Below are 13,360 nucleotides of genomic sequence, written 5' to 3'. Positions count from 1 at the left end.
GTTGCCATTAGTCACATGGCCACACTCCGAAAGTGGGGCACTGCAAAGTCCATAATTGCCCTCATATGCAGAGGCATCAAAGCTTTGTAGTTGTGTGCCTGATGGGATTGGTCATGGAGATTATTGTGTGCTACACTAAACCTACGCAAGAAATGCAAATGAGCAAGTGACGTAGGTATTTCACCAGACAAGTGATTTGCAGAGAGGTCCAATGTTTCCAAGTCTGTAAACTCTGATATTTGGTTTGGAATCTGGCCTGAGAAACTATTCTGGCTAAGATCCACTGAACAAAGCATCTTCAAATGACCGATCCCAGTTGGAATGTTGCCACTAAGACTATTGTTTTTAATATATATTGTTGGGTTCCAGTAGGTGAGATAATTGTATTGGAAAACTGTACGATTGAATATGTTATAGACTGGTAAAAGTAAGGAACTATTGTCTTCTAGAGCTTGTGTTGATGCTAATGCTGGAAATGCATTAAGTTCCTTCGAAAACTCACTGAAATGAGGTTGTCCGACATGTCTAGACAAATAAGTCTTGGAAGGGTCAACAACCAACTTGGAATTGAACCTGTGATAGAATTGGCATTTAGGCTTAAGATTTTCAGCTTCTTAAGCTTTGATACCCATATGGGACAACTGGCCTATTAGTTGGCATCCACCTATATCCAAGAACTTAAAATTTTGGAATCCATTAAAAGCAATTATGTCATCATCCGTTGGCATTGTCTCGTATTGAAAATTTGTTCCAATGAGCACAGTTTCGAGAATCAAGCAACGCATAAGAATCTTTATTGCCCCAATGATATTAGTTATCTTGTTGCCAGTAATTGAGAAGAAATTCAGAAATCTCAACTGAGCCACTTCTGGTGGGATTTGTTCGTCTAGTTGGTTCAAGGCAAAATGAACTGCTCTTAGGACTTGCATGAGTGAATGCTTACTGGAATGCTACCCCAATGAGGGCATTATACCCCAAGTCAAGTTTAGTAAGTTAATCACTACAAGAAAATAAGCCATTTCCAGCAATTTTAATATCGTAGCAAAAAAAATTGTTGCAAATAGTCCTTATTTGCGGCGATTTTTAGTTCGCCGATGATTTTTTTCACAAAAGTGGGGAATGCTGAGGCAGACCACTTTTTGGGCCGATTTTTAGAGCTATTGGGGCGATTTAGGTCGTCGCAACAAGTACGGTGACTGTAGCATCAGCTTATTTTCGTCGAACTAAGAAAGTCGCCACAATAACTAAATTTGTGGCAAACATTGTCGTTGTAAAATTTATATGCAGCGAATTAAAAAGCGCCGTAAATATTCTTTTTAAAACTTGTATTTTCCCCCCTTTTTTCTTTCTGTCCCAGCCTGATCCTCTCTCTACTCTTTGAAAAAATATTTACATCAGCCCTGCAGTCGCATCACACTTTACGTTTTGGATTAAAAAAAAAAGAAGAAAAAGAGATGCCACATAAGGTGTGTGGAGGTATTCTTCTCCCCTCCCCTGAAACCCCCCAACAAGCCAGCGACGTTGCCGACGACGATGCCACCTCCACCGCCAGCAGCCACTAACACGCTGCCTCCCTCCTCCAAGCACAGTATATCGGTAAGCCAACCTAAGACGCCTCTTCCTTCCTCTCAAGCCCCTCTCTTTCTCGAGATCTCCCTTTTCTCCCTCACTACTTCTCTTCGTCTCAGCCATGGACGATGGAAGCTCAGCCACCAGCCACCGGGAACAGTAGCCCAAAACCCCCGACGCCTCTGTTACCCTCTCTGTTTCTCTCTCTCTCTCTCTCTCTTCTCTCCTCCATACGCCACCTCACAGTCCCCTATTTTAGCAATCTGAATGGTGTTCATTTGATGCCATCTCTCTGGTAAGCAGCTTAATTTGTTCTTAAATTATTTGCTTTGGAATAATAATATCATGGGTGAATGTGGATCTTAAATTAATAATTAGTGGTTTTCCAAGTTGATCTTAGGGTATAGATTTGAAGACAGATACACATTACTGATGTAGAAGCTTTTCACATTTTATGGGCACGAACAAATAAGCTATATCAGTTTTGTATTTGCACTGAGTTTGAAAATTACATGTTTTGTATTCTAATGTTAAGTTTTATTTTTGCACTGAGTTTGGAACTGGCTATTGTTTATATTTGAGTACTCTTGAAACTTTAGTTTGATATATGGTGTGTAGATAGTACGCTTTAGTTTGATATATGGTGTGTAGTGTATCATCAAATGGCTTTGTTTTATGGATGGGGGAATTGTGTATTTCTTGGTAGTGAGGTTTTCTTGTTCCTTTGTGCAGGTGGGATGAAGTCATTCCCAATGAAGTTATATACGCCTGACATATATAAGAATTGAAACATTAGAGTAAACAAATAATTAATCGGTCTTTCTTAATTAACATGTATGCGGGGCGTGAGTTTAGTCATGTTATATATATATATATATATAAATATATATATATATATATAGTACTTAGTTAGTTAGTTAGTTAGTTAGTAATTCAAGTTAAAGTCTAATGTACAAGCAACCGATTGGTTTTGATCTCTATGTTATACAATATTTGTTTGTGGGTAGGTCATGTGTTATGTTAGAGATCTCTTATATTATTTAAATTCACCACATATCCTATTCGACACACACAGGGGCCTTTAACTCTCAGGATGATAAACTACAATAAGATTTTAACTTTGTTTTTTAACTTGCTGGAAGGCTTATGCAATATCACAAACACTGCAGAGTATCATTTTATTGAACCTTGTTGAATTTAAATAGTGGTAGGAAGAAAACTTAACACAGGTGGAATTTAAAACTCATGTGGACTAGGATGGTTAGTCTTAAGTATAACTAGAAGTTTAAACGAGTAGAGTTAGAGCAAATACTGCATCCTTGTCTAATTAATTTTTATTCGAACATGACTCGCCAATCGCATTGCAAAAAAGGCGGCATCCACATAAACAAATGTGAGATAGTCTAGACAAACAGTTTAGCATAGGATACATTTTAGAATACCACAGTCTCAATGTGTGCTCATTTTTTCACTGTCCTCTGTTCTGTTGCTTCCAAGAATTATAGAACTTCTTATTTTTTAATAAGTGAGACTTATAGGAACTCTAACAAAGACAAACATGTCACATATAAACTCTCAGTTTTCTTGGTAACAAAACAGGGGTTACTGTGAAGTGCATGGTTTGTGTATTTTCCTCAATTTTTGTTGTGCTATTTGTGGTTCTTTGGTTAATTCTTAACACCTTATCTTTGGTTCTTTCTTAACACCTTATCTTTGTTTCAAATATCTTTGGTTCTTTCTTAACACCATACACTATCAATGCTGTCGTGGCAGTTTTGTGGGGCAAATAGGTGCATGAACTCATTATCTGAAAAATACTAAAATGTTATATTAGAAGTTAAGACCCATTTCTTTCAATTTGGGGATTCAAAGCAATAAAGGAATGAAAATAATGCTGGGTGGAACTTGGTTGAACCCTTCAAATACTAATCAGGTATGATTCAAATGAAAATTGGAGGAAATGGGAGCACATGGACATGTACATGTACTGCCAAAGGGTTCCCTAAGTTAGCTTCTGAAAATCTTGATACCAACTGTTTTACAGTATGCCAATGCACTCTAGTCTGTCACATTTTGTTTCGATGTTTTTCTTTTCAAATCCTCATCAAGACTCGACACCTTTTTCCACAGCTTAGCAGGTTAATTGCTCATAACAGGGTTCTTCCAAGACATTCTCAAATTAGATTGTAATCTTTTGCTTTATTCTTTGGTAGTCTATGCTTAGAATTATGGATTCAAGACTTAAACTCAGAATATTTAGATGGCTCCACATAACTCATTCTACTACTCAACTTATTATTATTCATAAAGAACTGAGTTCAGCTCAACATTCAAATACAGTCTTAAACTCATCGTAGGTAGACCTTACAAAACTCACTCTACCATCTCAACTCACTATTATTCATAAAAAAACTTAACCTAACTCAACTCAACTCAATATCCAAACACAACCTAAATTTTTTATATACAATACTTTTTGTACTGACCCTCTCCGAAGACCTTTGATGCCCGGTATATCACACAAAAGGTGATTTATGACCAGGCGGGAATATTTATTTGTAAGAAGTGGGATTTTAACATTGGAGAGTAGGTGAACTCGCGCCAGTCTCTGACCTTGAAGTGATAGAAGCTTTACATTATTTCTTTGTGGGTACCAAAGGCTAGAATGTGAGAAGGTGCTTTGGGTTCCAGTGGGATCAAGAAGTAAGCAAGGAGAGTTTTTTTTAAAAAAAAAGAAGAAGAAGAACTAAGCAAGTACAAGAGGGTTAATAGTATGCATACCAAAGGATAAGTACTCACGGGGCAGTGACTGACTCTTTCTTGCCTTGCTATCACCACACAGTTCACCCCTTTGGCTGAAGAACTAACCAGCAGAGGCAAGAAAAGGTAAATCCTTTTGTAACCCTACAATCATATTCTTGCCTTCACGAAGCAAAGACATTTTTGGTTGATGGTTTTTCTTTGTGATATATCTTCTTCATAAAAACCAGGGATTTTTCAAGAGGCAAATAGTTGGAATTAAATCTGAATGTTGTTGTTTTTTCCTCTTATAGCTGTCATCTATATATATACATATATTTAGTTCTATTGAGGCATTGAGTAATAAGTGTAGTGCATGAAAATATTTTTTTTGAATTCTTTCAGGAGCAGTCTCGTAGAAACAGTAATAATAAGAAAAAACAGAATGTGAAATATACAAGTGGGAGGAAATCCTTTGTTAGGCTTATGGAAGAGGGGGTAAGTTATGTAGTGTTTAAAGTGAGTGTTATGTGTTTTTATAAAAGGGATTGAGCCTTAATTACATACATTTTAATTGAAGGGTGAGGAGGCACTGAATATGATTGCATTTTACAAAGAAACACACTGGTCAAGTAAAAAGTGGAAATTCATCAATGCAGCAAGTGGAACACAATTATGTGAGTTAGCTTATCTGTATTCTGATTTCTAATTATATAATGGACTATGCATGGTTGACCTGAAATCATGGTTTCCTTCTTTTTGAAATTTCAGAATCTGATGGTAGAGAGGTTAAATGAGAAAGACATTGAGGATGTTGATGAAGCTGTTGCTGATGTTTTCAAAGAGGCCTTAGGGTTCAAATCTAGTTATGCACAAGGGTTGGGCCACTCAGTCATACCTGAGCCCTCCCCGTTCTTGCAAAAGAACAAGGCATTTAAACGTATGGCCAAGGAGAATGAAAGGAACAAGACTTGTGCAGACATTTACAAGAGTAAACTAGAGGCACTTTTGGGTGATATGGCTGATCTGCGCAAACAGTTTTCTGAGCATGACAAACAACTGAACATGATATCATCGCAGTTGGAGTCAAGTAGGGAGTCTCAACAAGAGACTCAAGGAGATGCATAACATCTCTCATATGGGCAAGTTTTTTGAAGAAGGTGTTGGGGACTTTTGTGTTTTTTGTTCCCCCAATGGAAATGGCAGTGTTATAAATGTTTTGCTGTGTAGTGTGGGCAGGTTGGGGGTGTTTTGATAAAAAGGGTGGGAGGTGGTTACATAAGTGGGCTTTTGTGTTGGGAATATATAACCTGCTATAATATGGAAGTAGGTATTGATGTTTGGTGATGGTATGTATCAGGTAATGGTTTTCACCAGCATGAGTGAGTATCTTCTCCTATACAATGATAAGTAGTGTTTGTAGGGCTCTGGATATTCATTACCTGAGTGGGTACAATTGACTTATGTTTTTTTTTCATGCAGGGATACACCAGCATGCATGTAGGTAGCTGCATATCCAAGGGTTCCAGTAGGGTACATTTCTGTGACGGAAGGCCATTGTTTCATCACAGTTGATATTGAAATGGCAACCACCAAGAGAAGTGAAAAATATTACATATTGCACAAGTTCCTGATCCAGTGATGGTATATGTTAATTTCTGACTTTCTTGGTTTATTACATAATTAACTTCATAGGTCATGATGTTGTTATATGGAACTTGGGATAGACCACATGTTTGTTTAAAATATGTTGATTTTGGTATTGACTGGTGTATTGAAAGACTAATTAGTTGGAATTAATAGTTGTCACTGATGTTGGTGGAAGATATCAGTCAGTTTTTGACAATAAATTTGGCTGGTAGCATTTTTATAATATTCTAACAAATATGTCAATTTTACATCTTTATATCAAGATTCAAGTTATGTATAGGCAATTGAAACAGTTCCATAAAAAATAATAAAGTCATGAACTTAAGAGCAGTTTTCTTTCAATTTAAAATAAGGATTGTGAAGGAACCTTCCCTTTTAGTCTTTCACGTGTACAGCACTCCCATGGTCACCAAAATGATGGCATTTTTATGGAATACTTGCAGACATGAATAATGTACTGTTTTTGGTTGGTTGCAAAGCTGGTATATTGGAGTTGTCATGCATATTCATTGGACACATATGTTTCCTTCATGTCATATTTCATACTGGATTGATGCTCTGATAATATGGTGTTCTCCCAGCATTGTTTCTTGTTACTCTTGAATTAGTCATATAGTCTGAATTGATCACTTGTAAATGACCAAAGGATTTTAGGGAGATTTAAGTCAACAGATTTGTTTTGAATAGTGGGAATCATTGATTTGTTGTTCACTTTTGAGGTAGAAAACCAAACTTGAAGTTGGAAATAGGTTATCCCTAGAACCATTGTATGATAATAATAATATCTTGGTCCTAGCTATTTTGAGTATATATGTTTTTGTCAACTATATCGAGCATACTGACATATATAAATGCCATCTACCTTTGTGGTGTACTTTATTGTATACTAATAATGCAGGAGGTAATTTATATCAATGTGCTATATAACCTGACCTTTTCTAGGGAAATCTTGTATTGGCATATAAATTATTTTTTTTCCTGAGTTGTTGGATAATTTATATATTGCAGCAAGTATACATTTATCAGCTATCATGGGATTTTACCATATACATCCCTGGGTGAAATATTGTAAATGACCAAGTATATTAAGGGAGATGGTATGTCAGGATTTCATTCTCAGATTGAAGTCAGGTTGTAATTTGTTGTATTGTAAGGCTATTACTGCTGAGGCAAGAGTTTGATGTGATCATAACATCATGTATGCTATCTTTTCAGGTCTTTTTCATTCAGCCCTGAAAATCTCCTGATATAGAGGCTACCGAAACAGCTGGTGCTTCATTTCTAGTCAGATCAAAATGAGTTATCTCGTACATGAATGCAATTGGAGCTATCGGGAGATTTAATTTGGAGGAAAGTTGATCCTTGTATATATAGAACTATAGTTGTTATATGGGTTATACAATCATGCTGATGACCCTTTTCTCCTTCCCACACAGTAAACATTAATGTATTTCCATTTCCTTCAATGAAGAGTGGAACATGCGTGAATGTTGTAAATATTGATATAGAAATTATGTTATATGGTTATGAGTGTATTTTGGAGTAATTTTACCATATATCTCACCTGGGTATCAACCAATTTGAGGCGAAATGTAGACAACCCCAAAATATTGTCTACGGTCCCAACTAAGTGGGGAAAACTTGCTTTTCCCCAGGAGCTACAAGCTTTTGCAACAGGATACTTCCATGGAGAATAACTGATTTACATGGAATGTGGTTGTGGGAATAAGCATAAAATTGGTTTTATTTAAAATGCATTTCCTACTCTGATTACCTTCATGAATATCACAATTTCCTACGGATGAGGTTTTGTGGGGAAAAAGTAATTTAGCATTATTAAGTATTTTCCACAAGATCGCTTCATGGAAATCAAGTAATTCCCACCATCACAATCATGGATAATCAGCGAACATGTTTAAAAGACATGCTTATTTCCCACCAACGCTATTAATGGCTAATAGTAATACCCACCAAATGTTCTGGCGGGACTTGCTCCTATACCCACGAGATTGATACAAATGAAATTGATTTTTGCGATGAAGGTTGAAGGCTTTTCACGCAGAATGTGCCGTGAAAATATACGTGTAGTCCTTTAGAGTCATCGTGGGGAATAATACTTTTTGAGGCGAATTATACGTCACGAGTCTCGCACGAATAAAATTGGTGTTATAATAATCCAACACATGTCGGTTTGGATTGATTACGTTGGCTCAGTCGGGTCGTGGAACATAGGCACATAATATTCCTCTTTTTATTTTAAGTTTCCGTTTTCGAAAGAACATAATGTCCTCCTCATGCTTTTATCTTTTTTATTTTTTTTAAAAAAAAAATTGTGGGAAATAGATTTCATTTCATTCAGAAAGGAAATTATAGCTGTGAAAAATTAATACAGAGTAAATTCTACCAAACTACACATCTATTGTACGCCTCTTTGCACATAAATTTCTTTGTGATAGACATTATTTTAACTTATAGAGACTCTCATAAGAGAGTATTACTCTATGTAATAAACAGAGATAAAACTATCCCCCCACCTCCAAAAGAGGTAGAGTATCCAACCACTCCATCCAAAAAGAAGGATTTTCCTATTATAGACATAAACCCAATAACCTATTTCTTTTATTAATAAATAAACATACCAACATTACAAAATTATAAAAAATCCTCATCTTCCAAAATGAGGAGAAGGAGATAAAACACACCAACTCTAAATAAACAACACATGGGTTGAAGAAACACATATACTTAGCCTAAACAAAAGGATCCAGCCTATATGCAAGTGGAAGGGCAGCTCTTAGGTTTCATCTCTATCATAACTGCCGCCACCCTTTTTCAACTTTCTTTTTCCTTTTTTCTTTTCCTTCGTCCTTAATCATAAGATTCATAACTGCCGCCACCCTTCTTCAACTTTCTTATTCCTTTTTCCTTTTTTTCTTTTCTTTTGTCCTTCATCATATTGGCTTCAAATTTTCGATGGAAATTTGAATTTGAAAATCCCGAATGGCCAAAAGGAGCAATGCTATTATAGAACTTTGAATTAGCATCATCTGGAAATACTAAATGCACCCCGCATTCTTTCACTTCTACTTCTTTTTCACTCAAAGTACAGCATGTTTTAAATGAAATCTTAATGACCTTCCGTATATCCAATAACCGCAAAACTGCCGGTATATACACCCAGAATCCAATTCGCTTACCAAAAGAGACGTTCAAGATAGGAGACATTTTACTGTAACTTGAACAATTATATTCCACATAATATTCTTCATCCGTCTTAAACACTATTGTAAGCCTCACCTCCTGCAAGTTTATCATAGGGATCTTGATTAACCAAGAAATTGAAGTACTAGGTCCATAATCATCAAAAAATAATTGATCAGAATCACATACAATAAAGAAAGCTAACCCCATCTCCGGATTTGTATTAGCATCCAAATCTATCTTTACAAAGGAGCCATTACTTTTATACTGGACCCAATCTGGAATCATATGGAATCCCAACGACCATCCACTTATCATGTTCTATAAAACCAACCCCAAAAAGAGACGTTAATTGCAGCAAAAATAAAGCAATTGCAAGGCGATAATTAATTTTTTTATTTGTGAAATGAAATACTTTTTTATTGAAGCATTTTTCTGACATATTTGATTTGTTTCTAAAGAAAAGAATGAGAGAACTCACCAAATCGTCATCTAAAGCCGAAATAACAACACCTGCCATGTCTAAAATATTTTCTACTTTGCTGTCAAAATCAATGCACTTTGCTTCTATGTAATCATATGTTCCTTCCCTCTGATATTCTACAAGTGATCCGATATCATAGATGGGATCCCTTGATTCAAGTCGCATCAACTTGCTTCCACTAAAATAAAATCGAACGCCAAAGTCATCAATATTGCTCTTAGGCCTTAGATTGACAGATGGTATTTGTGTCATAGTAGTTTCACTTGCTTCAAGATAGGTCAGGCATTCCAAACTACTCAGGTCTGGTAACTTCTCAAGGCTTGAACATTTGTCAAGTGTCAACCATTTTAATTTTTTGAGACTTCCGATGGATGGGTGCACCTCACACAAGCTTCTACAACCATCCAGGTTTAAACTCTCAAGATTTGGGATTCCAGTCAAATCTGGTGTTTCAATCAAGTTCTTAGAATTACTCGGATCAAATACCTTCAAATTGGGTAAAACCTGTAATAAACAAACAAGTAGTTAATTGGATCAAAATATAAATATAGTAACTTGTTTGGAAAACTAACGGGGAATTATTAAGATGAATACGTATTTATACGAGTGAGAAACTTACCATCGACCCCTTCCATAGTTGTTTGATACGACTGTCATACAACCTTAGAACAGTAAGATGTTTTTGTTGGAAACTGCTCGGCAAGGTTTTCAAATGATATCCAGGCCACTCTAGAAATCGCAACTCATTGGTTGGCATGTATTTTAAAGGATCTCCACTCCATTGTATAGTTCGAGAATCAGGGAATTTAAGATACCTCAATTTTCTCATCTTTGAAAATGCTTTGGCTTTGAGTACTTTCTGATCTTCCGTTTCAGCACAAGAATGCACGACTATGGCTTTAGTTGCATCAGTTCCCTGGTAATCAAGAAACAACAGATTAGCCAGAATTAGGATGAAAATATACCTTTTTATATTAATATCTACGCTAATCAACTTACAGTATCAGTCTCCAGTACGTGATAGAGATCCTCCACACAAAATAGTCTACTACGTCCTCCAGGGTGATCTCTACGGCATTCGCGGCGAACTATTTCCCTGCCCAGTTCTTTTAGCAAATCATGCATGGACAACCATCCATATTTTGATTTGCTTATGATGGACTTCTCGAGGAGAATATCAATGTCGATGCGATAATGACCAAAACTTTCTAATAACATCCCAGAAGATATGTGCTCATGTCCTCTGAAGACAAACGCTATATCCAAAAATAACTCTTTTTGCGATTCCTCCAGCCCATCAAAACTTATTTGAAGTACATCCATAATTTTTGGATTAGGAATTGCTTTTAGTTTATCTCTCACACTTTTCCATGCATCTATTTCTCTCTCATATAAGAAGGAACCCAAAACATTAAGAGCTAAAGGAAGGCCTTGAGCATAATTCACAAAATCCATAGATAGATCCTTGTAATTCTTTGGTGGATGGGTTTTGTCGAAGGCTGACAAACTAAAGAGCTGCAATGCTTCATCTTCTTGAAGCTGCTCAACCTTATAGATAACATTCACTCCATGCCTCTTCAACAGATGACTATCTCTGCTTGTTATAATCACCCTACTCCCTGGACCAAACCATTTCCGATCCCCTGCTAATGCCGTCAGTTGCTCGTCACTAGCCACATCATCAAGGACAATAAAAACCCTTTTATTACTCAGCATCTTCTTTCTCATCCGATATCCCTGGTTTTGATCCCATACATGTATTTCTTCTTCCATGATTGTAGAAAGGAGTTCTTTTTGTAAAGAAGCTAAATCACGAGCACTAACAGATTTTTCTCTAATACAAGAAATAAAGCTGCTTCCTTCAAATTGACTATTAGAATTAGAAACTCTATCATAAATTATTTCGGCCAGCGTTGTCTTACCAACGCCACCCATCCCATGAATTCCTATGAAGAGAACATCATCCGATTCCATATCCAATAACTTCATCATTTTGTCTACAGGGCAGTCTATTGCAACAAGTTTATCGTAATCATGACTAGAGAACCTAGAATTCAACTTACGAGATATACGTCTACTGATGTCTTGTATAATTGTTGATTCGTACCTATAAATTGATAGAACAATTAATATTGACTAGACCTAAATCGACACGAACAAAAAAAAAAAAAAAAACCGCTAGCTTTAGTTGATAATTAGCATTGTTTATTAGAGGAAGCGAAACAATTGAATTCGTACTTCAATATCCCTCTTGCAACACTCAAGCTGTCAGACCATATCACAATTTAGATATTTTAAAAATTATAAATGTCATAATTGCTTGCTATATATCTGTCATTGGAAGAAGAAAAGAGGAAATGTTACCTGTCATGTATGTGCTCTCCTTTAATATTGCCCACCTTACTGAAAGCTTTTTTCCACATTTTAATCTCTTTGATGTCTAGCTTGGGATCTTTCTCATGTGCGGCGAAAGCTTTTGCAAAAGTTCCTCTTTGATTTCTTACGTCTGAAGGATTCACATAGTAGAAAATAGGAATAATTGTGATCAGCTTCGTCTTTTTCTCCCATTCAACGATCTCGGCAAGTTCCCTGAGGCACCATTTGGAAGAAGCATAATTTTCCGAAAGAATGACGATGACGTATTGTGATTTTTGAATTGCTTTCCGAAGCGCTTTAGAAATGTCTTCTCCTCGCTGGAGTGCTTCATCATCCCTAAATACGAGAATACCTTTCCGTTTTAAATCAGCATATAGATGATCCGTAAAACTTGTGCGAGTGTCTTTGCCATAAAAACTAAGGAAAACTTCATGTTTCCATCGAGACGAAGATGAATTGTCTCTTTTTCTCTTCTTACTAACTTCAGGAGTAGATGAAGAGGGTGTTTGAGTGGACATGAATGCGATGCAAAGAGATTTAAAAGCTTAATTCATGTGGAAGGGAATATTGGTAATTTGCGGGCATAGACAATGAGAAGAACACTGAAGATATCATGAGATAATCTGTATGTATATATATAGAAGCTACCCATGGAGTACAGCTAGTAGTACAGGTCGACCTGAGATGGAAAGTTCCAGGTAGACAGCATCAACTTTCGGTTTATTTAAGCCCTGTTTATCGGAACCCATGACACGCCCTTATGGCATACGAAGGTTCTGCGCAACTTCCCTCATCTTGTACTTTTTTTTTTTTAAGCTGTTGACTGAGTGACTTGATTTTTATTTTTCGTTTCTAATTTTTCTGACAACCAAATTAGTGTTGCAAGGCTGTTGACTGACTTTGGCTACATTTTCTTGAGGAACATCGAAGAAATTCATTTGATACAGTGAATATTGCAGATATAAATGAAAAGGCTGGAGTTTGACAACCCTTCCCTCTGCCAATACAAAATCAATAAACAAAAGCTGCAAGATTTCAGGTAGAGTTGTTGGACCCAAACCTGCCACAATCAATGTTTTCACTGCTCAAGCTTGAGATGTCATGTAAGAAATTCAACACTGGCTGAACATTATCGTGTAAAATGAGACTACAAGTTAATCTGCATTGCAAAAAAATTTATTGACCCATCCAGCAAGTCTCCACAGCCCACGACCACAACAAATCCACCACCGGAAGCTCTATTAGGCGGCACCGCGAGAAACCAAAACTGAGCAATGCCCTCCACACTGTGAGCCTTCCCACCATAGACGAGCAACCGACGGCAAACCGCAGCGACCATAA

General features: G+C 36.5%; 1 protein-coding gene and 1 long non-coding RNA gene across 7 annotated transcripts; one reads left to right on the top strand and one right to left on the bottom strand.

The window, feature by feature from the left end:
* Nucleotides 1–1,440: 1,440 nt before the first annotated feature.
* LOC108994516 lies at nt 1,441–7,483 on the top strand. 5 transcript variants are annotated; one of them, XR_001996703.2, is made up of 6 exons: nt 1,441–1,864; nt 4,229–4,455; nt 4,714–4,806; nt 4,889–4,985; nt 5,080–5,952; nt 7,174–7,483. It is a non-coding gene; the product is annotated as an uncharacterized LOC108994516 (long non-coding RNA). The 5 variants fall into 5 exon arrangements; XR_004801505.1 differs by lacking the exon at nt 1,441–1,864 and having other exon boundaries at nt 2,521–4,455; nt 5,080–5,690; nt 5,791–5,952; XR_004801504.1 differs by lacking the exon at nt 1,441–1,864 and having other exon boundaries at nt 2,521–4,455.
* Nucleotides 7,484–8,555: 1,072 nt separating this feature from the next.
* Nucleotides 8,556–12,609, bottom strand: LOC108994513 (TMV resistance protein N-like). 2 transcript variants are annotated; one of them, XM_018969762.2, is made up of 6 exons: nt 12,008–12,609; nt 10,643–11,750; nt 10,263–10,559; nt 9,641–10,147; nt 9,349–9,480; nt 8,556–9,258 (listed from the first exon to the last, which is right to left on the bottom strand). In XM_018969762.2, the coding sequence occupies exons 1-6, from the start codon at nt 12,535–12,537 to the stop codon at nt 8,827–8,829; spliced, it is 3,006 nt and encodes a 1,001-aa protein (XP_018825307.2). In that variant the 5' UTR covers nt 12,538–12,609; the 3' UTR covers nt 8,556–8,826. The 2 variants fall into 2 exon arrangements, with proteins under 2 accessions (XP_018825307.2, XP_018825308.2); XM_018969763.2 differs by having other exon boundaries at nt 9,170–9,258; nt 9,365–9,480.
* Nucleotides 12,610–13,360: the final 751 nt, after the last annotated feature.

This window comes from Juglans regia, chromosome 5 (genome assembly GCF_001411555.2).
Source record: "Juglans regia cultivar Chandler chromosome 5, Walnut 2.0, whole genome shotgun sequence".
Classification (NCBI taxonomy): domain Eukaryota; kingdom Viridiplantae; phylum Streptophyta; class Magnoliopsida; order Fagales; family Juglandaceae; genus Juglans; species Juglans regia.
This window is presented reverse-complemented; position numbering and strand designations above follow the sequence as displayed.